Below are 23,018 nucleotides of genomic sequence, written 5' to 3' on the forward strand. Positions count from 1 at the left end.
TACAGACAGCCTTGTGAATGGATCATAAAGAATATTCTGGTTTTAATATTCTGGTTTTAATATATATATATATATATATATATATATATATATATATATATATATATATATATATATATATATATATATTGTGCTCAAAAGTTTGCATACCCTTGGAGAATTGGTAATATATGTTCCATTTTTAAAGAAAAGATGAGTGAGCAGGCAAAACATTTATGGGATTCATATTCAACTGTAGGTTATAACAGAATGGCACAATCATAAAACAAAACATGGCAACAATGGAAAAAAATTAAATGACCCCTGTTCAAAAGTCTGCATACCCTTAGTTCTTAATACTGTGTATTGCCCCCTTTAGCATCAATGACAGCGTGCAGCGTGCAGCGTGTCTATGATGCCCCAAATTCTTGCAGGTGGTATAACTGCCAATTCGTCTTGGCAAAATGCCTCCAGGTCATGCAAAGTCTTTAGTCGTCTTGCATGAACTGCACGTTTGAGATCTCCCCAGAGTGGCTCGATGATATTAAGGTCAGGAGACTGTGATGTCCACTCCAGAACCTTCACCTTTTTCTGCTGTAACCACTGGAGGGTCAACTTGGCCTTGTGCTTAGGGTCATTGTCATGCTGGAAAGTCCAAGAGTGTCCCATGCGCAGCTTTTGTGCAGAAGAATGCAAACTGTCTGCCAATATTTTCTGATAACATGCTGCATTCATCTTGCCATCAATTTTCACAAGATTCCTGTGCCTTTAGAGCTCACATACCCCCAAAACATCAGTGAGCCACCACCATGCTTCACAGTGGAGATGGTATTCTTTTCACTATAGGCCTTGTTGCCCCCCTCTCCAAACATAGCGCTTATGGTTGTGACCATAAAGCTCTATTTTGGTCTCGTCACTGTTGTGAGGCGTGTCAAAGTGTTGTCGGGCATATTTTAACCAGGCTTTTTTGTGGCATTGGCGCAGTAAATGCTTCTTTCTGGCAACTCGACCATGCATCTAATTTTTGTTCAAGTATCGTCGTATTGTGCTCCTTGAAACAACCACACCGTCTTTTTCCAGAGCAGCCTGTATTTCTCCTGAGGTTACCTGTGGGTTTTTCTTTGTATACCAAACAATTCTTCTGGCAGTTGTGGCTGAAAACTTTCTTGGTCTACCTGACCTTGACTTGGTATCAAGAGATCCCCGAATTTTCCACTTCTTAATAAGTGACTGAACAGTACTGACTGGCATATTCAAGGCTTTGGATATCTTTTTATATCCTTTTCTATCTTTCTAAAGTTCCTTTACCTTGTTACGCAGGTCTTTTGACAGTTCTTTTCTGCTCCCCATGGCTCAGTATCTAGCCTGCTCAGTGCATCCACGTGAGAGCTAACAAAATCATTGACTATTTTAACACAGGTACTAATTGCAATTTAAAATGCCACAGGTGTGGGAATTTAACCTTTATTTGCCATTTAAACCTGTGTGTGTCACCTTGTATGTCTGTAACAAGGCCAAACATTCAAGGGTATGTAAACTTTTGATCAGGGCCATGTGGGTGATTTCTGTTATCATGATTTAAAAAGGAGCCAAACAACTATGTGATAATAAATGGCTTCATATGATCACTATCCTTAAATAAAAGACAGTTTTTTTGCATGATCATTCATATTTTCAAAATCAATGCCAAAATTTCACAATTTCTGCCAGAGTATGCAAACTTTTGAGCACAACTATACATATATATATATATATATATATATATATATATATATATATATATATATATATATATATATATATATATATTATTTTTTTTAAACAGACTTGTTGTCATTCCCATCAAAAATCAAAGATGTTGCTACTGTGAATAAGGTCCATAGCAAGAGATTGTAGAAGTCACAACAAAAATGTGTGTGTGACTGTGAATGTGTATGTGTTTGTCTGAGCATGTGTTGTTTCCTGTTTTTTCCATAGTCATATGTCTCCTTACTCTGGCAGAAAGAGAGCTCTTAAAACATCCAACTGGGGGAAAGGCTAGTGATTCATGTAAAGACCTAAAAGCTTAAAACTTAATGCAATATATATATATACACCGATCAGCCACAACAATAAAACCACTTGCCTAATATCGTGTAGGTCCCCCTTGTGCTGCCAAAACAGCTCTGACTCATCGAGGCATGGACTCCACAAGACCTTTGAAGGTGTCCAGCACATCCCATAGATGCTCAATAGGATTGAGATCTGGGGAATTTGGAGACCAAGTCAACACCTTAAACTCTTTGTCATGTTCCTCAAACCATTCCTGAACAATTTTTGCAGTGTGGCAGGACACATTATACTGCTGAAAGAGGCCACTGCCATCAGGGAATACCGTTGCCATGAAGGGGTGTATATGGTGTGCACCAATCTTTAGGTAGGTTGTACATGTCAAAGTAACATCCACATGAATGTCAGGACCCAAGGTTTCCCAGCAGAACATTGCGCAGAGCATCACACTGCTTCTGTTGGCCTGCCTTCTTCCCATAGTGCATCCTGCTGCCATCTCTAGGTAAACGACACACACACCCAGATGATCTACATTATCTAAAAGAAAATGTGATTAATCAGACCAGGCCACCTTCTTCCATTGCTCCATGGTCCAGTTATGACATTCATATGCCCATTGTAGGCGGGGGACAGGGATCAGCATGGGCACTCAGATGAGTCTGCAGCTATGCAGCCCCATGCACAGCAAGCTGTGATGCACTGTGTGTTCTGACACCTTTCTATCATGGCCAGCATTAAGTTTTTCAGCAATTTGTGCTACAGTAGCTCTTTTGTGGGATCGGACCAGACGGGCTAGCCTTCGCTCCCCACGTACCGGTTCACCAGTTGTCCTTCCTTGGACCACTTTTGGTAGGTACTAACCACTGCATACTGGGAACACCCCACAAGACCTGCCGTTTTGGAGATGCTCTGACCCAGTCGTCTCACCATCACAATTTGGCCCTCGTCAAAGTCACCCAGATCCTTACACTTGCCCATTTTTCCTGCTTCCAACACATGAAATTCTGACTATTCACTTGCTGCCTAATATATCCCACCCCTTGACAGGTGCCATTATAATGAGATAATAAATGTTATTCACTTCACCTGTGGCTGATCAGTGTGTGTGTATATATATATATGTGAAAATCCCAGGAGATCAGAAGTTACAGAAATACTCTAACCAGCATGTCTGGCACCAACAATCATCCATGCCATAATCTAATTAGCCAATCATGTGTCAGCAGTGCAGTGCATAAAATAATGCAGATATGGGTCAGGAGCTTCAGTTAATGTCCACATCAACCATCAGAATGAGGAAAAGATGTGATCTCAGTGATTTGGACCATGGCATGATTGATGGTGCCAGATGGGCTAGTTTGAGTATTTCTGTAACTGCTGATCTCATGGGATTTTCACGCACAACAGTCTCTAGAATTTACTCTGAATGGTGCCAAAAAAAAACAAAAAAAAAACATCCAGTGAGTGGCAGTTCTGTGGATGGAAATGCCTTGTTGATGAGAGAGGTCAACGGAGAATGGCCAGACTGGTTTGAACTGACAAAGTCTACGGTAACTCAGATAACCGCTCTGTACAATTGTGGTGAGAAGAATAGAATCTCAGAATGCTATTCTGAGATGCGGGTTGGCGCTGTTTTGGCAGCACAAGGGGGACCTACACAATATTAGTCAGGTGGTTTTAATGTTGTGGCTGATCGGTGTATGTATATATGTGTGTATGTATGTATGTATATATATATATACACACACACATACATATATATATATATATATATATATATATATATATATATATATATATATATATATATACCAGTCATTTTTATTTTTATTTTTTTAGGCTAACATAAATATAGCATAAATATATACAGTATCTTATGGTTTGGCAAAGCCATTAGTTTTAAATTGCTCTTCAAATAGGACCAAACGTGTGTTCTTAACAATCAGGTATTGTGTTTGTACAGTCAGTGGAACATTTTCAGTGTGTATGTGTGAACTAGCTGCCCTGCTTTTTTTTTTTTGGTCAAGGCCCAGTGTTGTAAGACATGTGGTGAAGTGGAGTATGAAATCACTGCACTCAGCAATCCAACACAGTTAATGACATTCACATCTGTGAGGCGTGTGCAGCTTCCAGAACCTTCTCCCTGTGTGTTTCTCTCTCTATCCTCTTAAAACACTTGGCACATACTGGAGCGCAAAGCCTACATGACTCCAAGCAGCCTGTGTAGCTCAGGTGAACTGTGCAGCACTGCGGCACCAGGTTATTCATACAGGATGCTAGTCTTCCTTTGTTAAAGATACATCAGTGTTCCTGAAAATATGTTGATTGTCCTGCTTAAATTGAAGATGTGTTACAGGGTGAATCTCACAAAACCGGTCAAGAACATGTCCAGGTCATTTGGTTCATATTTCACTGCAAAATCAAAAGATGAAAATATATAATAAATAAAGCATATTATGCATAAATAATATGAATTGATAGACAATTAAGTATAATTTAATGATATATAAATATATTGGGGGCAAATATGTAAGTGATGTCACAATTCAAAAATCCTAAAGGTTAATGCAAAATATAATATCTTATTTCTTTCTTTTGATTTTGGGGTGAAAAATGACCTGGACTTTTTCTTGATGGGTTTTGTGAGATTCATCAAGTTAGATCTTTGTTGTTTATGCACAATCATCTCATTAAATAAACTTGCATGAATATGAGGAGTAATATCAGACAAGAGTGTGCTGGGGTCAGTGTGTCTGTAGAACTGCCCATAGACGCAGGGAAAGCTGAATTTCAGGAGCTGTTCTCAAACATTCTACCTCGATGTACTCATTATCTGTCAGGATATGGGGTTGCGGGTGGTCAGACGATCTACTGTAGTCCGGAACTTTGCCTCTCTATTGCCATTACTGAAATAAACTGTGTGGAAAGTAGATACAGGAGGGACCGAGTAGAACAAAGGAAGACCTTTGAGAATTCTCGGGTGAATACAGTGGTTCAAACACCATGACAGTGGTTGTGATATGGCAAGTGGTTTTGATTTAGGACCCAGATTGTTACAGGTCGTATTGATAAAAGTAACAAAAATGTTCTTAAAATCAAACATTGACATTAATTATTTATTAAATGTATAAAAAGCCAATGACTAACTTAAACCATGGCGGTCGGCACACACTATGTTTATTCTTACAACCAAACACATTTTATTTAACATAGTCTGGGATGTATTTTCTTTTACCTTGTGTAGTTCAGTTAATGGTATTCGGGGATGAGGGCATGTCACGTAACCTGTCTATGTTGGCATCTGCCTAATTTGGCTACCAAATGACAGATGAATTTGTGCCACCAAAATACTGTAGCTGTGGAGGTCAAAGGCTGTGCGTCCAATGGAAATATATAGGAAGCAATTTTTCCTCTCGCAGAAATGCCTATTTGTTTTTCTATCCTAACTATGGATAATTCTAAGGTTAACTGGATGTTATTATTTGCATTTAGCATTGTTTTTGCCTGCTGTCCAGTCCGTGGCCCTATTAGAACAGACATCTGACCCATTTCGGGGTTGCAACCCACCAGTTTTAACCACTGCACTAGGACGCTTTACTTTGTTTTTACTACTGAGGATAGTGTTTACCTGGATATGCAATACTGAGATCCAGCATTGTTGGGTGAGGTTTCGGATGTATTTTCTATAGACTTGAGCAGGACTGCCAGAGAAAAGCCATTTTGTACTGAGAACCAACAAAAAGGGGTTGACGGTGGCTTGAATACAGACATTCCATCCATCAAATTCACTGGCAGCTACAAAACTTTTCTCCCACTGAAGGCTAATTTTCAAAAACAGAAGAGTTGATGGTAACAACACAACCTGGCGAAATCTCGCCAAGTTAAAAAACTAGGTCACACTGGAGGAAAGAAATGGATAAATAGAGTGTGTGGGTGAGGACATGGAAAAAAAAGTGAAAAATGGTCAATAAATTTGGGGGGAGAGCAGAGGGAATGTTTAGGTGAGCATGTCTAATAGCTGTTTGATTCAGCAAGGGTTTACAAGTAAACAGGAGGAAAAGTGTGTCACGGTTGATTGGACACCAGAGTGAGTCAGAAGCTTAGCTCCAAAACACAGTGAAATGCCTTGCTGCTTACAAAGGGAGCTACCTTCTAAGGCAGCATCCAAACTGTAATAGAAACTCTTTCCGTGATGTGCAGCAACTCTGCATAATACATTACTCATGTGAAGCACACGGAACAGTCAACTCACAACTGATGCCAATTAGGTTTAATGTTAGCATGTTGTTGAGCTAAGACTGCAGTACCCTAAATCAGGGGGAAATGAAATTAAAAGATAAAAAATATTTCTACAAAATGTAATTTTAGGTCTGTCAAAGTTAATGTGTTAACTTGGATTAAGCATGCTTAACAGTGCTATTTTTCAACATAATTTATCTAATTTGACATTAGTAATGTTCATTTTGTTTTCAGATTGATTTAAACCTTTGTGTCTCTCACACACACACCCACAGCGGTTCCCTTAGCTCCCATCTATCGGTAAATTATTATTATTATTTTTTTTTCAAATTCATGAGACTTTCCACAAAAAAATAACAAAATAAAATGTATTTAATTTGCAGTCTTGTATCACAGAATTTATCTATAATCAAAGCTCAACATTTGCCATCATAGAACCCTTCTCTTCCATCCTAGAACCCCTCTGTCCCATAATATACCTATTGTTTTCATCATAAAACCCTTCTGTTTCATCATAGAACCCCTGTGCTCCATATGATACCTATCCCCTCCATCTTAGAACCCTTCTGTTTCATCATAAAACCCCTGTGTTCTATATGATACCTATCCCCTTCATCATAGAACCCTTCAGTTTCATCATAGCAACCCTTTGTTTTCATAATATACCTATGTCTTCCATCATAAAACCCTTCTGTTTGATCATAGAATCCCTGTGTTCCATACGCTACCTATCTCCTCCATCATAGAACCCTTCTGTTTCAGTGGTTATCTGAGTTACCATAGCCTTTGTCAGCTCAAACCAGTCTGGCCATTGGTCTGTTGACCTCTCTCATCAACAAGGCATTTCCGTCCACAGAACTGTCACTCACTAGTTGTTTTTTGTTTTTGGCAAGTAAACTGTAGAGACTGTTGTGCGTGAAAATCCCAGGAGATCAGCAGTTACAGAAATACTCTATCCAGCCCATCTGGCACCAACAATCATAACACGGTCAAAATCCCTGAGATCACATTTCTTCCCCATTCTGATTGTTAATGTGAATATTAACTGAAGCTCCTGACCCATATCTGCCTGATTGTATGCACTGCACCGCTGCGACACGATTGCCTGATTAGATAATCACATGAATAAGTAGATGTACAGGTGTTCCTAATAAAGTGCTTAGTGAGTGTGTATCTACCGTAACAGAATCCTTCTGTTTCATCATAGAACCATAGTATCATCATCATAGTATCTCTTCCATCAAAGAACCCTTCTGTGTCATCACAGGACCCCTGTGTTCCGTAATATATCTCTAGCACCACAGAACCCTTTTGTTTATAGAAACCCTGTGTTTCGTAATTTACCTATTTCTTCCATCATAGCACCCTTCTGTTTCATCATAAAAACCCTGTTTTATAATTTACTTATTTCTTCCATCGTAGAACCATTCTGTATCATCATACAACCATTTGTTTCGTAATATACTCATCTCATCCGTCATAGAATCCTTCTGTCATCATAGAACCCCTGTTCCGTAATATATCTCTTCCATCACAGAACCCTTCTGTTTCATCATAAAACCACTGTGTTTCATACGATAACTATCTCCTCCATCATAGAACCCTTCTATTTCTTCATAGAAAAACTGTTTCGTGATTTTGTTTTAGAAGAATGCTATTTATAATATATTTATAATAAAATATAATTAAATATAATACTGCTTACTATTTTTTTACACTCCAACATGCACTTGTTGCAATGCAAAAACTAGGTACTTTAGGATGCAGCATAATACTGCTGCCTACCTTCTGAAACAGCCTTTGCATTGGAGCGTGCCTAAGCTTCCTTAAAATGCAGCAAGTGAATCGCTCTCTCTCCCTCTCTCACACACACACACACACACACACACATCAACCTACAACTGTTTACAATGACAGATTTAAAGTTGGCATAAAACTGAAGTTTCAACCAACTTTACTTCCGTATTGTGACATATTTCTGAGTGAAACAGCTCATCGAACAAAAAACAAAAAAAAAATGTAGGGTGGGGATTTGAGTTTATCCATTGGTTGTTGACTGGATTGTGAAAAGTGGGCGTTACATAGTGGAACGGAGGCAGATCTGAATGCGAGTTTGCAGTGGACACACACACCTACCACCGTGCTGCTAGAGTCAGAGCTGGTTATCGATGAAATTGAGCAGCGATCTCAACACATTTGTGATCAAACTGACAACATAAATGCACAAGCACATCGCGCTCTTTGCTTACGAAAAGGCTGCAGTCGTTAAAAAATTAGTGAGTATAAGATATCCATATTTAAACGTTCTGAATCACAATGCGTTAAATATATAAAAAATAAATAAAAATAAAATAAAATAAATTAAAAAAAATGGTGCCAATTGTGCTGTGCATCACAAGATCACTGCATTCAAAAATATTAATAAACTCCAGAGGCATCCAAAGCGTTGTATTCAGTAGATCACCTCAGCAACTCAGGTGTAAAATGTCTCGAACACAACCGCAAATTCGCCGTTATTCCTCCTCATTCAAAATGTAAATTCAAGCCAGCTGACCCATAACCAAGGAAGTTTGGGTAAAGGAATGACAGTTTTGAAGGAAAACAGACGAAAACACACCTTGCCATCTTCACCAACATGTGATTGAATGCTTCGTTCAACTCTACGCAAGGTTGTGGTATTTATAAGAAAGGGGCAGGGTTTAAGCAGACTAAATGATTGGAGAAGTCCTGCATACGTGACCAGAGAGAAGTCTGTCGTTTCAACAGAAGATCGAGTTATTACATTTTGATTAAAGATTGCGAGGTCAAAAAATTAAAATAATAAAATACATGCATGGATGAATCATTCACAATAAGATCAATAACATGCATTTAGAAAATAGATAGGGTGAATTTTAATTTCATGCCGACTTTAAGGAAGAGAAAACCAACATGCGTTAAAATCAACAAAGTTAACAGCCTATATCTGCCCTGTCATCTAAACACCCGTAAAGTGCCACATCTGTGGTTGCCTTGATTACAGTTTGTATATAACCAAGGGTGCTTGCTAAGGAGGGAATCAAGCCTCAATCACTGTTACTCAAGAGTTCTGTTGTCCAGACACGAGTAAACATGCACACAGTAGCGTAAAACAAACAATTTAATAAAACTCGCCACCATGAATCAATGTTATTCATCTCGCTTAGTCTGTAATGCAAACCGAAGTGACTAAACCAGAGACCAAGGCAGTTGGTTCACATTGCGGCCTAGCGTGACCTACCCATGATAGTAAAAAAAAAACAGGCAGCTGAGCTGCTGCATTCGTTGTACACACATCAAACAGCATGATCGTTCGCCAGGCCCACAGACAATCATTCCAGTACTGCAGGCCTGTAATCAACATCTGCTTATTCTTCTGATCTCACATGTGTATCAGTCCTTCAGTTGAAAGAGTCATCCCCGTGGTGGGTAAATTTCAAAGTGCAGTGGACCGTGGGTGTATTTTTTTTATTTAATTTTTTTTGGGTTGTGGATCTTGAGGTAATATAATTATATATTAAACTTTCCCTCAGTGCATTTCTCTTTCTGTGACCGTATTTCTTACTTTATCTCTTCCACTGTCCGGCTACATACTAAAGCAATAAGCCATAAAAAGCCATGCACTACAGTGAGTTTACCACAGTTAAAGGATGTTGTTAATCCCCTTAACTGTGGTAAAATTACTGTAATGCACACCCTCCAGTTGCGTATTGCTTTTATAAAAAGTCAGTCACAGCAAGATGACAAGAGACACATGTTTAATAAATAATATATGGCAAGCATCACTATTATTTTATTATTCCTTGTTCTAAACCCTAAAAGTTTAATTTACTAGCGTGAAGTAACTTGGACATGTAACTTGTCCCAAACTATTTATGAATAATGCCTACAACAATGCGACTTGGAGGTAATCTCTTTTGACCAGTAAGAAACCACCTATCAACCACCCAGAACACCCTAATAACCACATAACAACATCCTAGCATCATGATGGCAAGTTTTGGTGGGCACGAACCACTGCAATTTTATTAAAATGTAGGTCTCACACTCTTTGTGATAAACACTACTAGAGCTGAATAACCCAATGACAATCCACAGTAAATCTCTTGATGGAAAAACAGTTCTGCATCTTCTGCTCTTTTGAGCTCATTGAGAATGCGTTCAGTGCCCTTCGGCTGATATTTTGTGAATACACAACAGATTATTGAAACTAGCCGCCCACAGTCAGAACAGACTCTTCTATTTAAAGAGAGTTTCTGAATTAGACACTGTTTTAAAGGTGCAGTATGTAAGATTCAGAAACCCTTGTTATTAATGACACCTGTGGCCGTTAAGTGAACTGCATCTACCTGTTGCTCATGATCGCGCGCACACACTCCATAGGGACGCGAGTATCGACCAAAACAATGACGTAACGTACAAAGAGGCTGAACGTGATTCACCGGCATCATGCTAACAGATGAGGTAGCATAATTAAAATTACACAGTTATGATTGTTTTACTACAAACTTTGAGACTGCATATTATATTTGACTCTCCAGTGCTGGAACAGGGCTAAAACAAAGTGTGGATATAGGTCTGACTATGCGAGACTGTAGTTTGAAGTAATCACATTTCTTTGCATGATACATTGACTGCATTTATACGATAGCCTATGTCGGCATTAGCTAGCTAGCCAGCTTTATCCATAGCTGTTAGTTAAATTTGGTGGATGATGACAGTAGCTGTTTATAAAATAGACTGTACATTATAAATATGTTGACACAATTCAGTATTGATGTGATTCCATCCTTATGGTACTATATTCCACATGCTTTGCAGTTATGTAAGCTTACCTGTCCAATAAGAAGAACGCCAATTCAGGGTCTGTTTTGATCCCCAAAACTGAACGAAGGTCCCTCCAGGAATCAAATGCCCTGCCGATGTTCACTCTAGTTTTCGCTCGACCACGATCATGTTTCCACTTAGCCAGACAGGATTCAGTAGATAAATGTTTTTTTTTATTGGCTACTCAGAGTTTGTGTAGGAGTCAGTGTTGTGCTGGGAGTTGGATGTTTGCTGGATTCCATCTCTAAGATAACATTACCTAATTTTGCAGACTGTCTGTTGACGCTTTTGAATAGCAGAAGAGAAGCTACTGTCTGAGGCAAGGCTCTCGGGAGCGCGCATAAACGTCACATCCTTTGGATTTTCCCGGCAAAAGGGACCCGCTCCCTTCACATGAAAATCAGTCTAAATGCTTTAAAAGGCAACCTAGGAAGTCCGGGAAGGGCTCATTTTTTATGTTGTGTTTCAAGCCATTCACACATTGGCAAAAAAAACGACATTCAACGACATGGCCTGTTTAATATTTATGGATTGGCCCCATTCACATCCATGTTAAGTGCCTCACTGGACCCCAGATTTTTGCTTTTTTAAAGAAAAGGAGGGGCAAGTCAAATACATTTTTTGGTAATCCGTATTATGCCACAAATGCTGTCAGTTGAGCTTAACAGGTGTTGAACCCGGAATATTCCTTTAAATTGCATTTTGCTTTATCAGCTTTACATCTGCCATTTTTCTCTCTAGATATCAGCATTGCCCATATCGATCACCATCGCCTATATCAGTCAGCCACTAAATGTGATCCAGGAAACACTAATTCACAAAAAAAATAAAATAAAATAAAATAAATAAATTCATGAAAAAAAAAAATAATAATTTAAAATTAAAAAACAGTGGTCTCCGCCAAAAGTGTTGTGCCAGACTAAACTCTTTGCATGACAGAATGGCATGAAATGATAAACGATAAAGTAACCACAGGCATCCGTAGAATCCCATTCAAATATCAAATATCACAAAGAGCTGCTGAAGAAAGAGAAAATAAATGCGGGAGTCAGCGAGAGTGAGATCGCTCTTTAATTAATGACTTCATCTCCATTACAGAAATTCAATTCTGCTCTTTAGGTTACTACACTTGATCATTAATAATGTTGAAGTCGTTTAAGGCAGGTTTGTGTGGGGGACATTTTCACATATTTTATGAGGATTTTATAATTGGATTTAAGAAAGGGAACAAAGGCAGATTGGTAGCTTTGAAGTTGGGAAATGATGGTTCACAAGACAAGTTCAGCATGTGTGTGCCAATTTGAATTAGAGAAGGGGAAAAGGCCACAGGAACTAATGATGCCGTTCTATAAAAAAAGAGAATGATTCCGCTGATATTCCTGAAGTGAGAAAGAGGTGATGTTTCTACTAAGAATGTCTGAATCAATCTATCTTGCAATGCAATTTTGCCTCTTATGGTTGCACTGCTGTGTACAAACACAAATAAACTTGGAGTCATCTTCTCTGAGACACGGGTAGCTCGTACAGAGGTCAAAATATAATTGCTAAAATGAAATACAAACTTATTTCACACACAATGAAAATCAACACACACACACACACACACACACACACACACACAAAATCGTATCGGATTTTAAAATTGTCACAAGAAGGAGGGAACATTTTGGTTCATCACTTCAGTTAGTAACTTAAATGCAAGATGTAATACTGATCTTAACTCAAAATTAATTTAAATGAACTGATCTTGGAATGTATCTATCAACTATTTTTAGGTGGCAAGGTAACTAACCTAAAAAGTGATTACTGATTACAATTTTAGTTATAGTACTCCCCTATATAGTAATTTTGTATAGTTTCAGAATAAATTATACAAATAATTTTGGTAAGAATGTGAAATAATATTATATAATATAATAATAAATAATATCTAAACAACACTGAGAACATAGTGGGCTGAAGAGAAAGGGACAGTTAAATCTATCACACTTCACACAGTTCTTCATTTCCTGTTTCTGTGGAGTTTCAGCAGATAAAAACTTTGGTAAGCTGTACAATAGAGAAAAAGATTGTTTGTCCCTGTCTTTTCTGTTCATCTGTGCTGTATTTTTCATTCCCTCTTCTCCTTGGCTTTGTTTCAGGGCTGTAGAACACAGTGTTAAGTCGTGTGTGTGAGTCTAGCAGGCCTGTTTTTGACAGTGTGTCTGCATTGAATTTTGTTTTAGGCAATCCAGTCAGCCGAGTACAGGGTCAAACACCGTTTTAAACCTGTCAGGTGGTTTAAGGACAAATCTGTCACCCACATCTAAAGACCTTTTCCTCCCTTACATTTGAACTCCTCTACACCACGCTGCAAAACAAGAGCCCAATCAAGTGTAGTTAAAGCTCCACATTCAGAACAGAGTTCTGTTGAAATAAATAGCAACCAAATAAAAATAATAGGCAACACTTTACAAGGTTCCATTTAACATTAATTAGCACAAACTTACAATGAACAATGCTTTTACAGAATTAATTAAATCTTGGTTAATGTTAATTTTAACATACAGTAATACATTTTTAAAAATCAAAAATTGTCTGTGTTAACATTAGTTAATGCACCATGAACTAACATGAACTAACAATGAACGATTGTACAGTGGCAAGAAAAAGTATGTAAACCCTTTGGAATTAGCTGGTTTTCTGCATTAATTGATCTTTAATCTCATCTTCATCAAAGTCACAAGTATAGACAAACAACAACGTGTTTAAGCTAACAACACACAAACAATTCATGTCTTTATTGAACACATCACATGAAACATTCCCTGTGCTGTGGAAAAAGTAAGTGAACTCTTGGATTTAATAACTGGTCGATCCTCTTTTGGCAGCAATAACCTCAACCAAGCTTTTCCAGTAGCTGTGGATTAGACCTGCAAAACATTCAGAAGGAATTTTGGACCATTTTTCCTTACAGTACTGCTTCAGCTCAGCCATATTCTTAGGATGTCTGGTGTGAATGGCTCTTGAGGTCATTCCACAGCATCTATATTGGGTTAAGGTCTGGGCTTTGACTGGGTCACTCCAAAAGTTGGATTTTCTTTCTCTTTTTTTTTTCATTCTGTAGTAGATTTACTTCAGTGTTTAGGATCATTATCCTGCTGCATCACACAACTTCTACTGAGCTTCAGCTGCCACGGAGCCACTCTGACATTATCCTGTAGGATATCTTGAAAAACTTGGGAACTGGCAAGCGGTCCAGGCTCCGAATCAGCAAAGCAGCTCCAAATCATGGTGCTCCCTCCATCGTACTTTACCATTGGGATGATGTTTTCATGTTGGCATGTGGTGCCCTTTTCACACCATAAGTAGTGCTGTGTGTTTTTCCCCAAACAATTCAACCTTGGTTTCATCAGTCCACAAAACATTTTCCCAGTAGTGTTGTGGCATGTCAAGGTGGTCTTTGGAAAACTTCAGGCATGCAGCAATGTACTAACTCTTCATTTATAGACAATGTGTCTAACTGTGGACAAATGAATATCTAAGCTCTTCGAGATAACTTTGTAACCCTTTCTAGCTTTATGCAAAGCAACAATTCTTGATTTTTAGGTCTTCTGAGATCTTTTTTATTGCAAGGCATGGTCCAAGTCAGCATATGCTTCTTGTGAATAGCAAACTCAAAATGCTTGAGTATTTTTTTTATAAGTCAAAGTAGATCTAACCTACACCTCCAATCTCGTTTTATTAATTGGATGACAGATTTTCCAACTCCTATCTCTAATTAGCTTTTGTTGAATTCATTAGCCTAGGGGTTCACTTACTTTTAACACAGCACTGTGAATGTTTAATGGGATGTTTTCAAGACATGAAAGATTATAATTGTTTGCGTGTTGTCAGCTTAAGCACATTTTTGTTTGTTTATACTTGTGACTTTGATAAAGATGAGATCACATTTTATGACCAATTAATGCAGAAAACCAGCTAATTCCAAAGGGTTCACATACGTTTTCTTGCCACAGTATTTATATTAACTAACATTAACAAAGATTATTAAATGCTGTAAAAAAATATATTGTTCATTGTTAGTTCATGATACCTAATGCATTAACTAATGTTAACGAATGGAACCTTACTGTAAAGTGTTACCAAATAATAATTAAAATATGTTACCAACAACATTATGTTTTGTATAGTGCTACCTCAAAAGACTAAAAGAATAATTCAGGAACCATAATTATTAAGTGGAATTGAATTTGGGACCAAAATCGTTGAATTCATTATTATTCCCATCCCTACCCTAAAAATGTATGTCACGCCAAACATGTTGAAGAGTAGCAGCAAGGCACACAAAAAACAGTTTATTCAGCATACTTAGGCATCTCTTCCACTGTCTCATAAGGGACGGGCTCTGGGCACAGAGCTGTCTCTCTGCCTCTGTCACTCCCTGACCTCTTTGCTGTTATGAAAGCATGCATTACCGCCTAATGCTTCTGCATTGATTTTCCCCCAACTCACTCTTCTGACATGTGAGCGCTTGCAAAGACAATTCAAATCTGGTTAAGGCTGTTTGGAGGCCTGACGCTCAAACTGAATTATGAAACAACGCTCAGTAATGCCCACTCAACGGCACAGTACCGCGATTTCTTGATTTATTGCCTGTGCTGCACTCCAGAGCTTGCATTAGACGAAAATGTTGATACATCAATGCGCCTATCCTTCATAATTTATTAAAATCTCTTAAATTAACAAGGACTGGGCAGTTGGTCAATGTGTTGCTGTGTGGAGTGATCTGACAAATTTCATGCCTTTGTCATGCAACTAAGACTTTAAACAGTATTGATAACAACCTTCTATGCAATGTACATGGCACTAACTATATTGAGAATGTGAGCCATTTAATGCATGAATAATTTGTGACAACCAATAAAGCTTAATACAGGCGTTGCCCTTTTAAACTTACACAGTATAGCGCTTATCTGACACTACACTCAATGCGCTTTACATAGAGAGCAGACGACTCTCCTCAACCACCACCAGTGTACAGTCTCCACCTGGATGATGCGACAGCAGCCATACTGTGCCACTACGCTCACCACACACCAGCTATTGGTGGAGAAGAGGAAGTAGAGTGACAGAGCCAGTTCAAGGTTGGGGATTATTAGGAGGCCATGATTGATAAGGACTAATGGGAGAATTTTACCAGGACAACAGGTTATATCCCTACTTTTTACTAGAAGTGACCTGGGATTTTTAATGACCACAGAGAGTCAGAACCTCAGTTTAACATCTCATACGAAGGACAGTGTTTTTTTTGTTGTTTTTTTTTGTGTTTTTTTTACAAGAGTAATTCCTCCTAGAATATCTGTTTGTAAAGTTAATTCTTGTAAAATGAGGCCTGAATTACCACAACCAGAACATAAACAATGCAATCACAAGATATTCAGGCATTAAGTCAACAAACATAAAAAAAAAAATCCCATATACACATTGAGCACTTGAGAAAGGAACTTAACCCCAAGTGTCTCTGTCTATACAATTAGTGTGCAAGTTGTTTTGAAAAAAACCTCTCTGCTAAATGACTAGTAATAAATAATTCAAAGGTTCTTTGTTGCAGTCACATTGCAGTCTATACAGCTGGAACACTGATTACATTGTAGGGCTTTACTGGTTGTTTAGATCAGTGTTACTTAGTGTAACTACAAACTAAACAGTGATATGATTAGATATGGAAATCAAAATAATCCTATAACACATGAGGGTGTGTGTGTGTGTGTGTGTGTGTGAGAGTGACTGTGTGTGTGTGTGTGTGTGTGTGTAAGGAGGGATGCGCACAAAATGGCGGACGTGACTCTCGTGGAGAGAATGTCACGCGAGACTTCCGGCCAGAGAATATGGCCGCGAATGTGGGCTGAGAGAAACCAGTCAATGGCGTCTACCAGTTACCGCGTGTACCCGTTTGTACGATAGCTTAGGGACAAAGCTGAGCTTTATCACGAAGCTATCTACTAGCCAAAATGTGTGCGAGAATGTTTGTGAGGGGTCACGTGCGTGTGTGTGGTTAGTACGAGAGAGAGAGAGAATTAAGTGACGGCCCCAAAGCCGGTTTCGCGATCGTGGGAGAGAAAGGAGCTGTTAGTTTATCACTCAGAGACGCGGTGGACGGCTTGTAAACCGTTCCGCGGTCTTTGATTCTTTAATGGATAAACTCAGTTTGCCGGTCTCGCCCGTGATGGCGGAAATGCACAACAGTCCAGTGTGGTTGGACTACAATACAGTAAATCAAATTCGTGATAATTAATACCCTGAGTATTAATCGCAATGAGCGGACTTGGTGGTCCGTAAACTGTACAAGCAATAACCTTGATACACAAGAATAACACACTATAATATTCTATCTCTGCCCAGATGTAAACCTCTTACTTGGATTGTATGAGGACGTAGAATGTGTGTTCATCTGTCCTTTAACTCCGACTCGGTTCCTCAAGGCTCTGGTGATGACGGGAGGCCGTAAGCTTTGTTTAAATTCATTGCTTGAGTGCTTTGCCTCCACTTGGAAGACTGCCCCCTAAAATGTATATAAAACTACAATGTATAGCTCCTTTCAGTCAGACTTGTTGACTGCCGTGAAAGACAGCACCTTCTGACGTGTAGACTGATTCTTCTAACTTCTACAATAAAGAATCCAGCTGAAGCTTTACCTGAGTCTCCTGGTCTTCTCTGAGAGTTTCCAACACTTTGCATTGGGACCTAACACACCTCCACAAGCATTTAACATGCTCAGGGTTGCCAGATAAGAGATGCAACCCCCCACCCCCCATTAGAGATTTATACTTGTGCAAATTGGAAATATTCTGCATAATATTATACTTTAGTGCAATCTGGCAACCATGCATGCGAGTGCGCACTTTCTAGCTCTCGCTTTCCCCTTTGAACAAACTTAGCGATCTCTAGTACGATATTATTCTGATCAAGGAAAAGTGTTATATGGCCACTCCGTGTCCATTCATGTGGCTGCTTGTGCTGTTTGGTGCTAAGTATGCTAACAAACCTTCTCAGTGATGAACTTGAATAAAATACAAACATCGATTTCGGCATCATTGACACGCGGAGGGCTAATCATTAACACACAATATATTTACACATAAAATAACAATCGATTCAAGGGTCTAAAGTATCAATGCACTATCATGAGAAAAAATAATTGTGATCGATATCTGATTAAATCAGATTTAATCAGATTTCAACAGACAAACAACAGTGTGAGTTTAATGTGGTTTAAAAAGGTGACTGAGGTTTTGGAATTAGAAATGAGAAATGAGAAATGGAGTGACATCAGTGGATTACTCACACACACATCTATGCCGTTAGGAATGCTGGGAATCATAAATTAAATGTAATTGCTGCTGACTCAGAACTATGGGAGTCCTGGACAAGTATCACACAGATCTTCCACTGTTGGATGACAAGCCAGACCGTCTGTTTTACCACTGAGTTGACGACCACAGCAGATAGTATATGCAATCATTCTTATGCTCTAGTCTGACTTTGTTGTTTAGGAATGTGTTAACTGACAGTTTATAAGGTATTACTTCGAAGCCAGAGATAAAGAAAGAGAGGGAAGCTGATTGATATGAGGTCGGACTTTAAATGAATCACTTCTGAAATGATGTTGCATTAAAAACAGATGCATTCTCTATTTTATTTTAGGGGCTTTTGTTACCTTTGTATTAGACAATGACAGTAGAGAAGTACTTTGGGACTGGGGCATGGCTCAATGTGTCTGGAGCATAATTGCTAACTAGAAAGTAATGGCAACATGACTGTATAAGTCATGGCAAAGTCAAAGTCAACAACATTCTGAACAATGGTGTGCATAAGAAATCATTTGTTTTTGTTGAGGCTAAAGGCAAGCTATGAAGAAGGATGGTGTGGGGGGTTCACAAATTGTTGAACCAAGTCATCTTTATGAACTTTTTTGAACTGATGACTTTAGGCTATTTTAGTCCTACTTTGCATGACTCTGTGTTGAAACATTTGCAAATGTAAACACAGACGAAGCAGAGATGATGAAAAATTATCTGGCAAAATGTCCTAATTCAACCCATGTTACCTGGGCAACAATATCCAAAGTCTAAATTACTTCTTTAAAATGTTTGTTCTTCTCTGTAAAAATCCATTCTTGGTTGTTTGGTGGTGCCACGTTTGGTACTGGCACTGCTTAACAGATAAAAAAGTTAACAAGACAAAAAGACAAAGGGATTTAAAACCAGTAGCTAGACCATTCCTCTTTGCAACATATCAGGGGGGCAATTTAGCATGCTGTTGTGGTTACTCAGGGCTGTTACTCATGCCAGAAGGTTACTGGTTTGATCCTCACATCACCATTGCGCCCGTGCAAGCCACTTAGCATACTCCACGTGGATTGTCCCTGAGTATTCATGACATGAATAGTAATATTTTAAACATTAAAATATTACAGATGTTCTATTTTTGGTCCACTTTAGTATTAGTCCACATTCTTTCGACACCATCTTTTGTTATTCTGTGGAATGTTTTTTTTTTTTTTTTGCCAACATGAATATTAAGTAAGGGATAATATACAGCCAGCAGGTCATTATCACAAAATAAACCCTGGAAGGTGACTATAACCCTAAAATGATACACAAGACAAAATACTAGTACAGCTATATAGAAAACATAGATTGCCCGGATGAGCATCCAGATACACAGTGTAATATGAACCAAAGCAGAAGATAAAATACAGCCAAAAAAGATGTCCTGTGAGGTTATACAATCTACTGACTCATCCCTTTCACCCACTGACTTTGTATGAGTTTGAATGTTAGTAAAGATCAAGACAGAGTCAAACTCTGGGAATTTTGATGTGGAATATTGAGGAAAGCAAAAACATACCGAGAACATTTCCTGAGGGAACTTCATCCAGTTCTTCCAGCTCACGGCCCATCAGTAGGTAAAGACTGTCCACTGTACAGCAGGCCATGTGGGGGATGGTGGGCAAAGCATCAGTTGCTGAACAACCCCCAGACAGCTAAAGGAGAGAAAGATCAACAAAAATCCCACATCAGCATTTGCAGGGGAGGCCAGAGGCATTTGTTACATTTTCACAGTTTCCTTCATAACTCAAAGACTAATAAGCTACCTGCCATCTTTTGGTATATAAAACATTTATGTGTGCCAGCAATAATATGACCATTAATATGTTTATGGTCAGATCAGACTTGATTATAAAACTGAATATGAATACAAGATGACAGCGTGTTTGGGCAGAGTGGTTTAGGCAATCGTAAAACTTGAAAACAAAATAAATAAATTATAATAACCCACTGTATCTTGTATAAAAGTTCACCTCAAAGTAATAATATAATTGCTTTAATATTTATTAATATTACTGAATTGTTTTACCTTTATATGTTACCAATTTTTTTGAGCTGTCAGGAATATGTTTTAAAAACAAAAGTCTTATTGAGGCCTTTATAATTACAATTATAATTATTTGAAATGGGTTCAATCTTATTTTTACTCAAGTATACAAGTTTTAGAACAACATCAGTGTGAGAAAACAATGACAGAATTTTCATTTCTGGGTTAACGATACCTTTAAGAACCGATGATGGCTAAGTTTTATGCAGATCTTCAAGTCTTCAATGAGAGTCTCAATTGTATGTGTCTTTTAATAGTTTGGAGATAATAATGTAATAATTAGCTCCAGACAGCTTCAAATGGGAGGGAATTAATTGGAAATGAACCCGAGCACAGCAGTTAATTTTCCAGAGTTCAAGTTCATCAGGGTTAAGGATTATTAACTGTGTGATGACTATATTGTGAATTGCATCAATTCTTGGATAATGACTCGAGAGTTCATGTGAACGGGTTGATTGCGTATAACAGGGGTATTCAATTAAAGTTTCTAGAGGTCCGGTCTCTACATTTCCTTCCCAGCAAAGGTCCGGACAATAATAACTTAAACGATGTCAGTAGTCAGTATAGCTATGAAATGATATAAGAAATGTACTTAAAAAAATAGTTATAAATTTCCAAGTTGGAAGCAAAAGTAGTATGTAAAAAATAAAATAAAAATCCTAAACATTCTAAAAAGTCTCTTCAAAACTGCTTTGTCCAGTATACATCATGGGTTCATCGACTGAGTGCACTTGGATATGAATATTAAAAGATAAAACCAACTGTTTGTTTTGAAGCTTAAAGGTGCAGTATGTAACAATTTTCATGTAATATATTTTTGCCAATGTGTGAACGGCTTGTAACGCAACTTAAAAAATGAGCCCTTCCTGGACTTCCTAGGTTGCCTATTAAAGCCTGTAGACTGATTTTCATGCGAAGGGAGCGGGTCGGTTTTGCCAGGAAAATCCAAAGGATGTGACGTTTATGCATGCTCCCGAGAGCCTTGCCTCAGTGCTTCTCTTCCGCTATTCAACAGCGACTACAAACTGCAACACTAGGTAACGTTATCTCAGAGAAGGAATCCAGCAAACGTCCGACTCCCAGCACAACACCGACTCCTACACAAACACAGAGTAAGCTTAAAAAAAAAAAAAAAAACGACTGAATCCCGTCTGGCTAAGCGGGAAAGTGATCGTGGTCGAGCGAAAACTAGAGTGAACATCGGCAGAGCATTTGATTCCTGGAGGGACCTTCTTTCGGTTTTGGTGATCAAAACCGACCCTGAATTGGCGTTCTTCTTATTGGACAGGTAAGCTTACATAACTGCAAAACATGTTAAATATAGTGCCATAAGGATTGATCTGTGTAATTTTAGCTAACTTGATCTTGCCTGCTAACACTGATGAATTGCAAGCCACCTTGCTTCGTAACTTTCAAATAATTTCAACGATATTCTCTTTATACTAAAAGTCAGGTATACGGGATGAATTTAAGCAAATACGCTGGTTTCTTGATCGTAGTGCAAAATACGACATACCAAACATACAATAGTGCAACATAACAGTGCAGTGCAACAGTAAACTGTCTGGTGTAGTTCAGTAGTATGTAGCTGTATGTGTGTATCAGTATGCTATGTTAGCTGATAAGTAGTTTTAGTTTAGTCTCAAAGTTTGTAGTAAAACAATCATAACTGTGTAATTTTAATTATGCTACTTCACCTGTCAGCATGATGCCGGTGAATCACGTTCAGCCTCTTTGTACATTAAATCATTGTTTTCGCCGATGCTCACTCGCACGCGTCCCTATGGAGTGTGTGCACGAGCGCGAGCAACAGGTAGCTGGCTGCAGTTCACTTAACGGTCACAGGTGTCATTAATAACAAGGGTTTCTGAATCTTACACACTGCACCTTTAATAAAAGCAGTCCAGTATTTGTGTTTGAATAGTTTTACATTCAGAATATTTGTTATTATTATTTATATTCATATACCTATGTATGGGGCATAGGAGGCTTTGTAACTGAGAAAAGATTCTGTATGGAGGATCAGGGGGATCCCCTAAGAGTAAAAAAAGAGTAAAAGAGTAAAAGACCATTTTTAAATTTTCCTTAAAGTGAGAATCTACCAACAACAAAGAAACAATTTACAACACTACAGCTTAAAAAAAAAACACTGTTCTAGTTAAGTATAAATGGTCTGACTATCAAATAATGGAAATGTCCTCATCATAAGCAGAGAACTCTACTAGGCTACTAACCAGAAATTTCAAAATTTTGGATGTCTTTCCTTGCCACCATAGATAATGACATTGTAATGACATGTAATTTTATGAAAGGCTCATAATAGGCTGATTAATGAGGCTTAATTGAGAAGAAAAAAAAAATTGTCTAAAGGCACTCTCATAACTTGTCCTATCACAAAGCTGGCTTAGCTGAACTAAGTCAAATCAGACATATGAAAATAGTTTCACTTTGCCTCATTCTCGTGTTCTGCAGTACGTATTAGTAAA

The 23,018-nt window shown here is 38.2% G+C and overlaps 1 protein-coding gene across 1 annotated transcript in view; it reads right to left on the reverse strand.

The window, feature by feature from the left end:
- Positions 1-23,018, reverse strand: part of LOC127450764 (elongation factor-like GTPase 1) — a 174,864-nt gene that overhangs the window by 89,499 nt on the left and 62,347 nt on the right. The window contains exon 15 of the mRNA XM_051715108.1: positions 20,005-20,140. Within this exon, the coding sequence (XP_051571068.1) occupies positions 20,005-20,140 (136 nt within the window). The remainder of the gene's footprint in view (positions 1-20,004; positions 20,141-23,018) is intronic.

This window comes from Myxocyprinus asiaticus, chromosome 2 (genome assembly GCF_019703515.2).
Source record: "Myxocyprinus asiaticus isolate MX2 ecotype Aquarium Trade chromosome 2, UBuf_Myxa_2, whole genome shotgun sequence".
Classification (NCBI taxonomy): Eukaryota; Metazoa; Chordata; class Actinopteri; order Cypriniformes; family Catostomidae; genus Myxocyprinus; species Myxocyprinus asiaticus.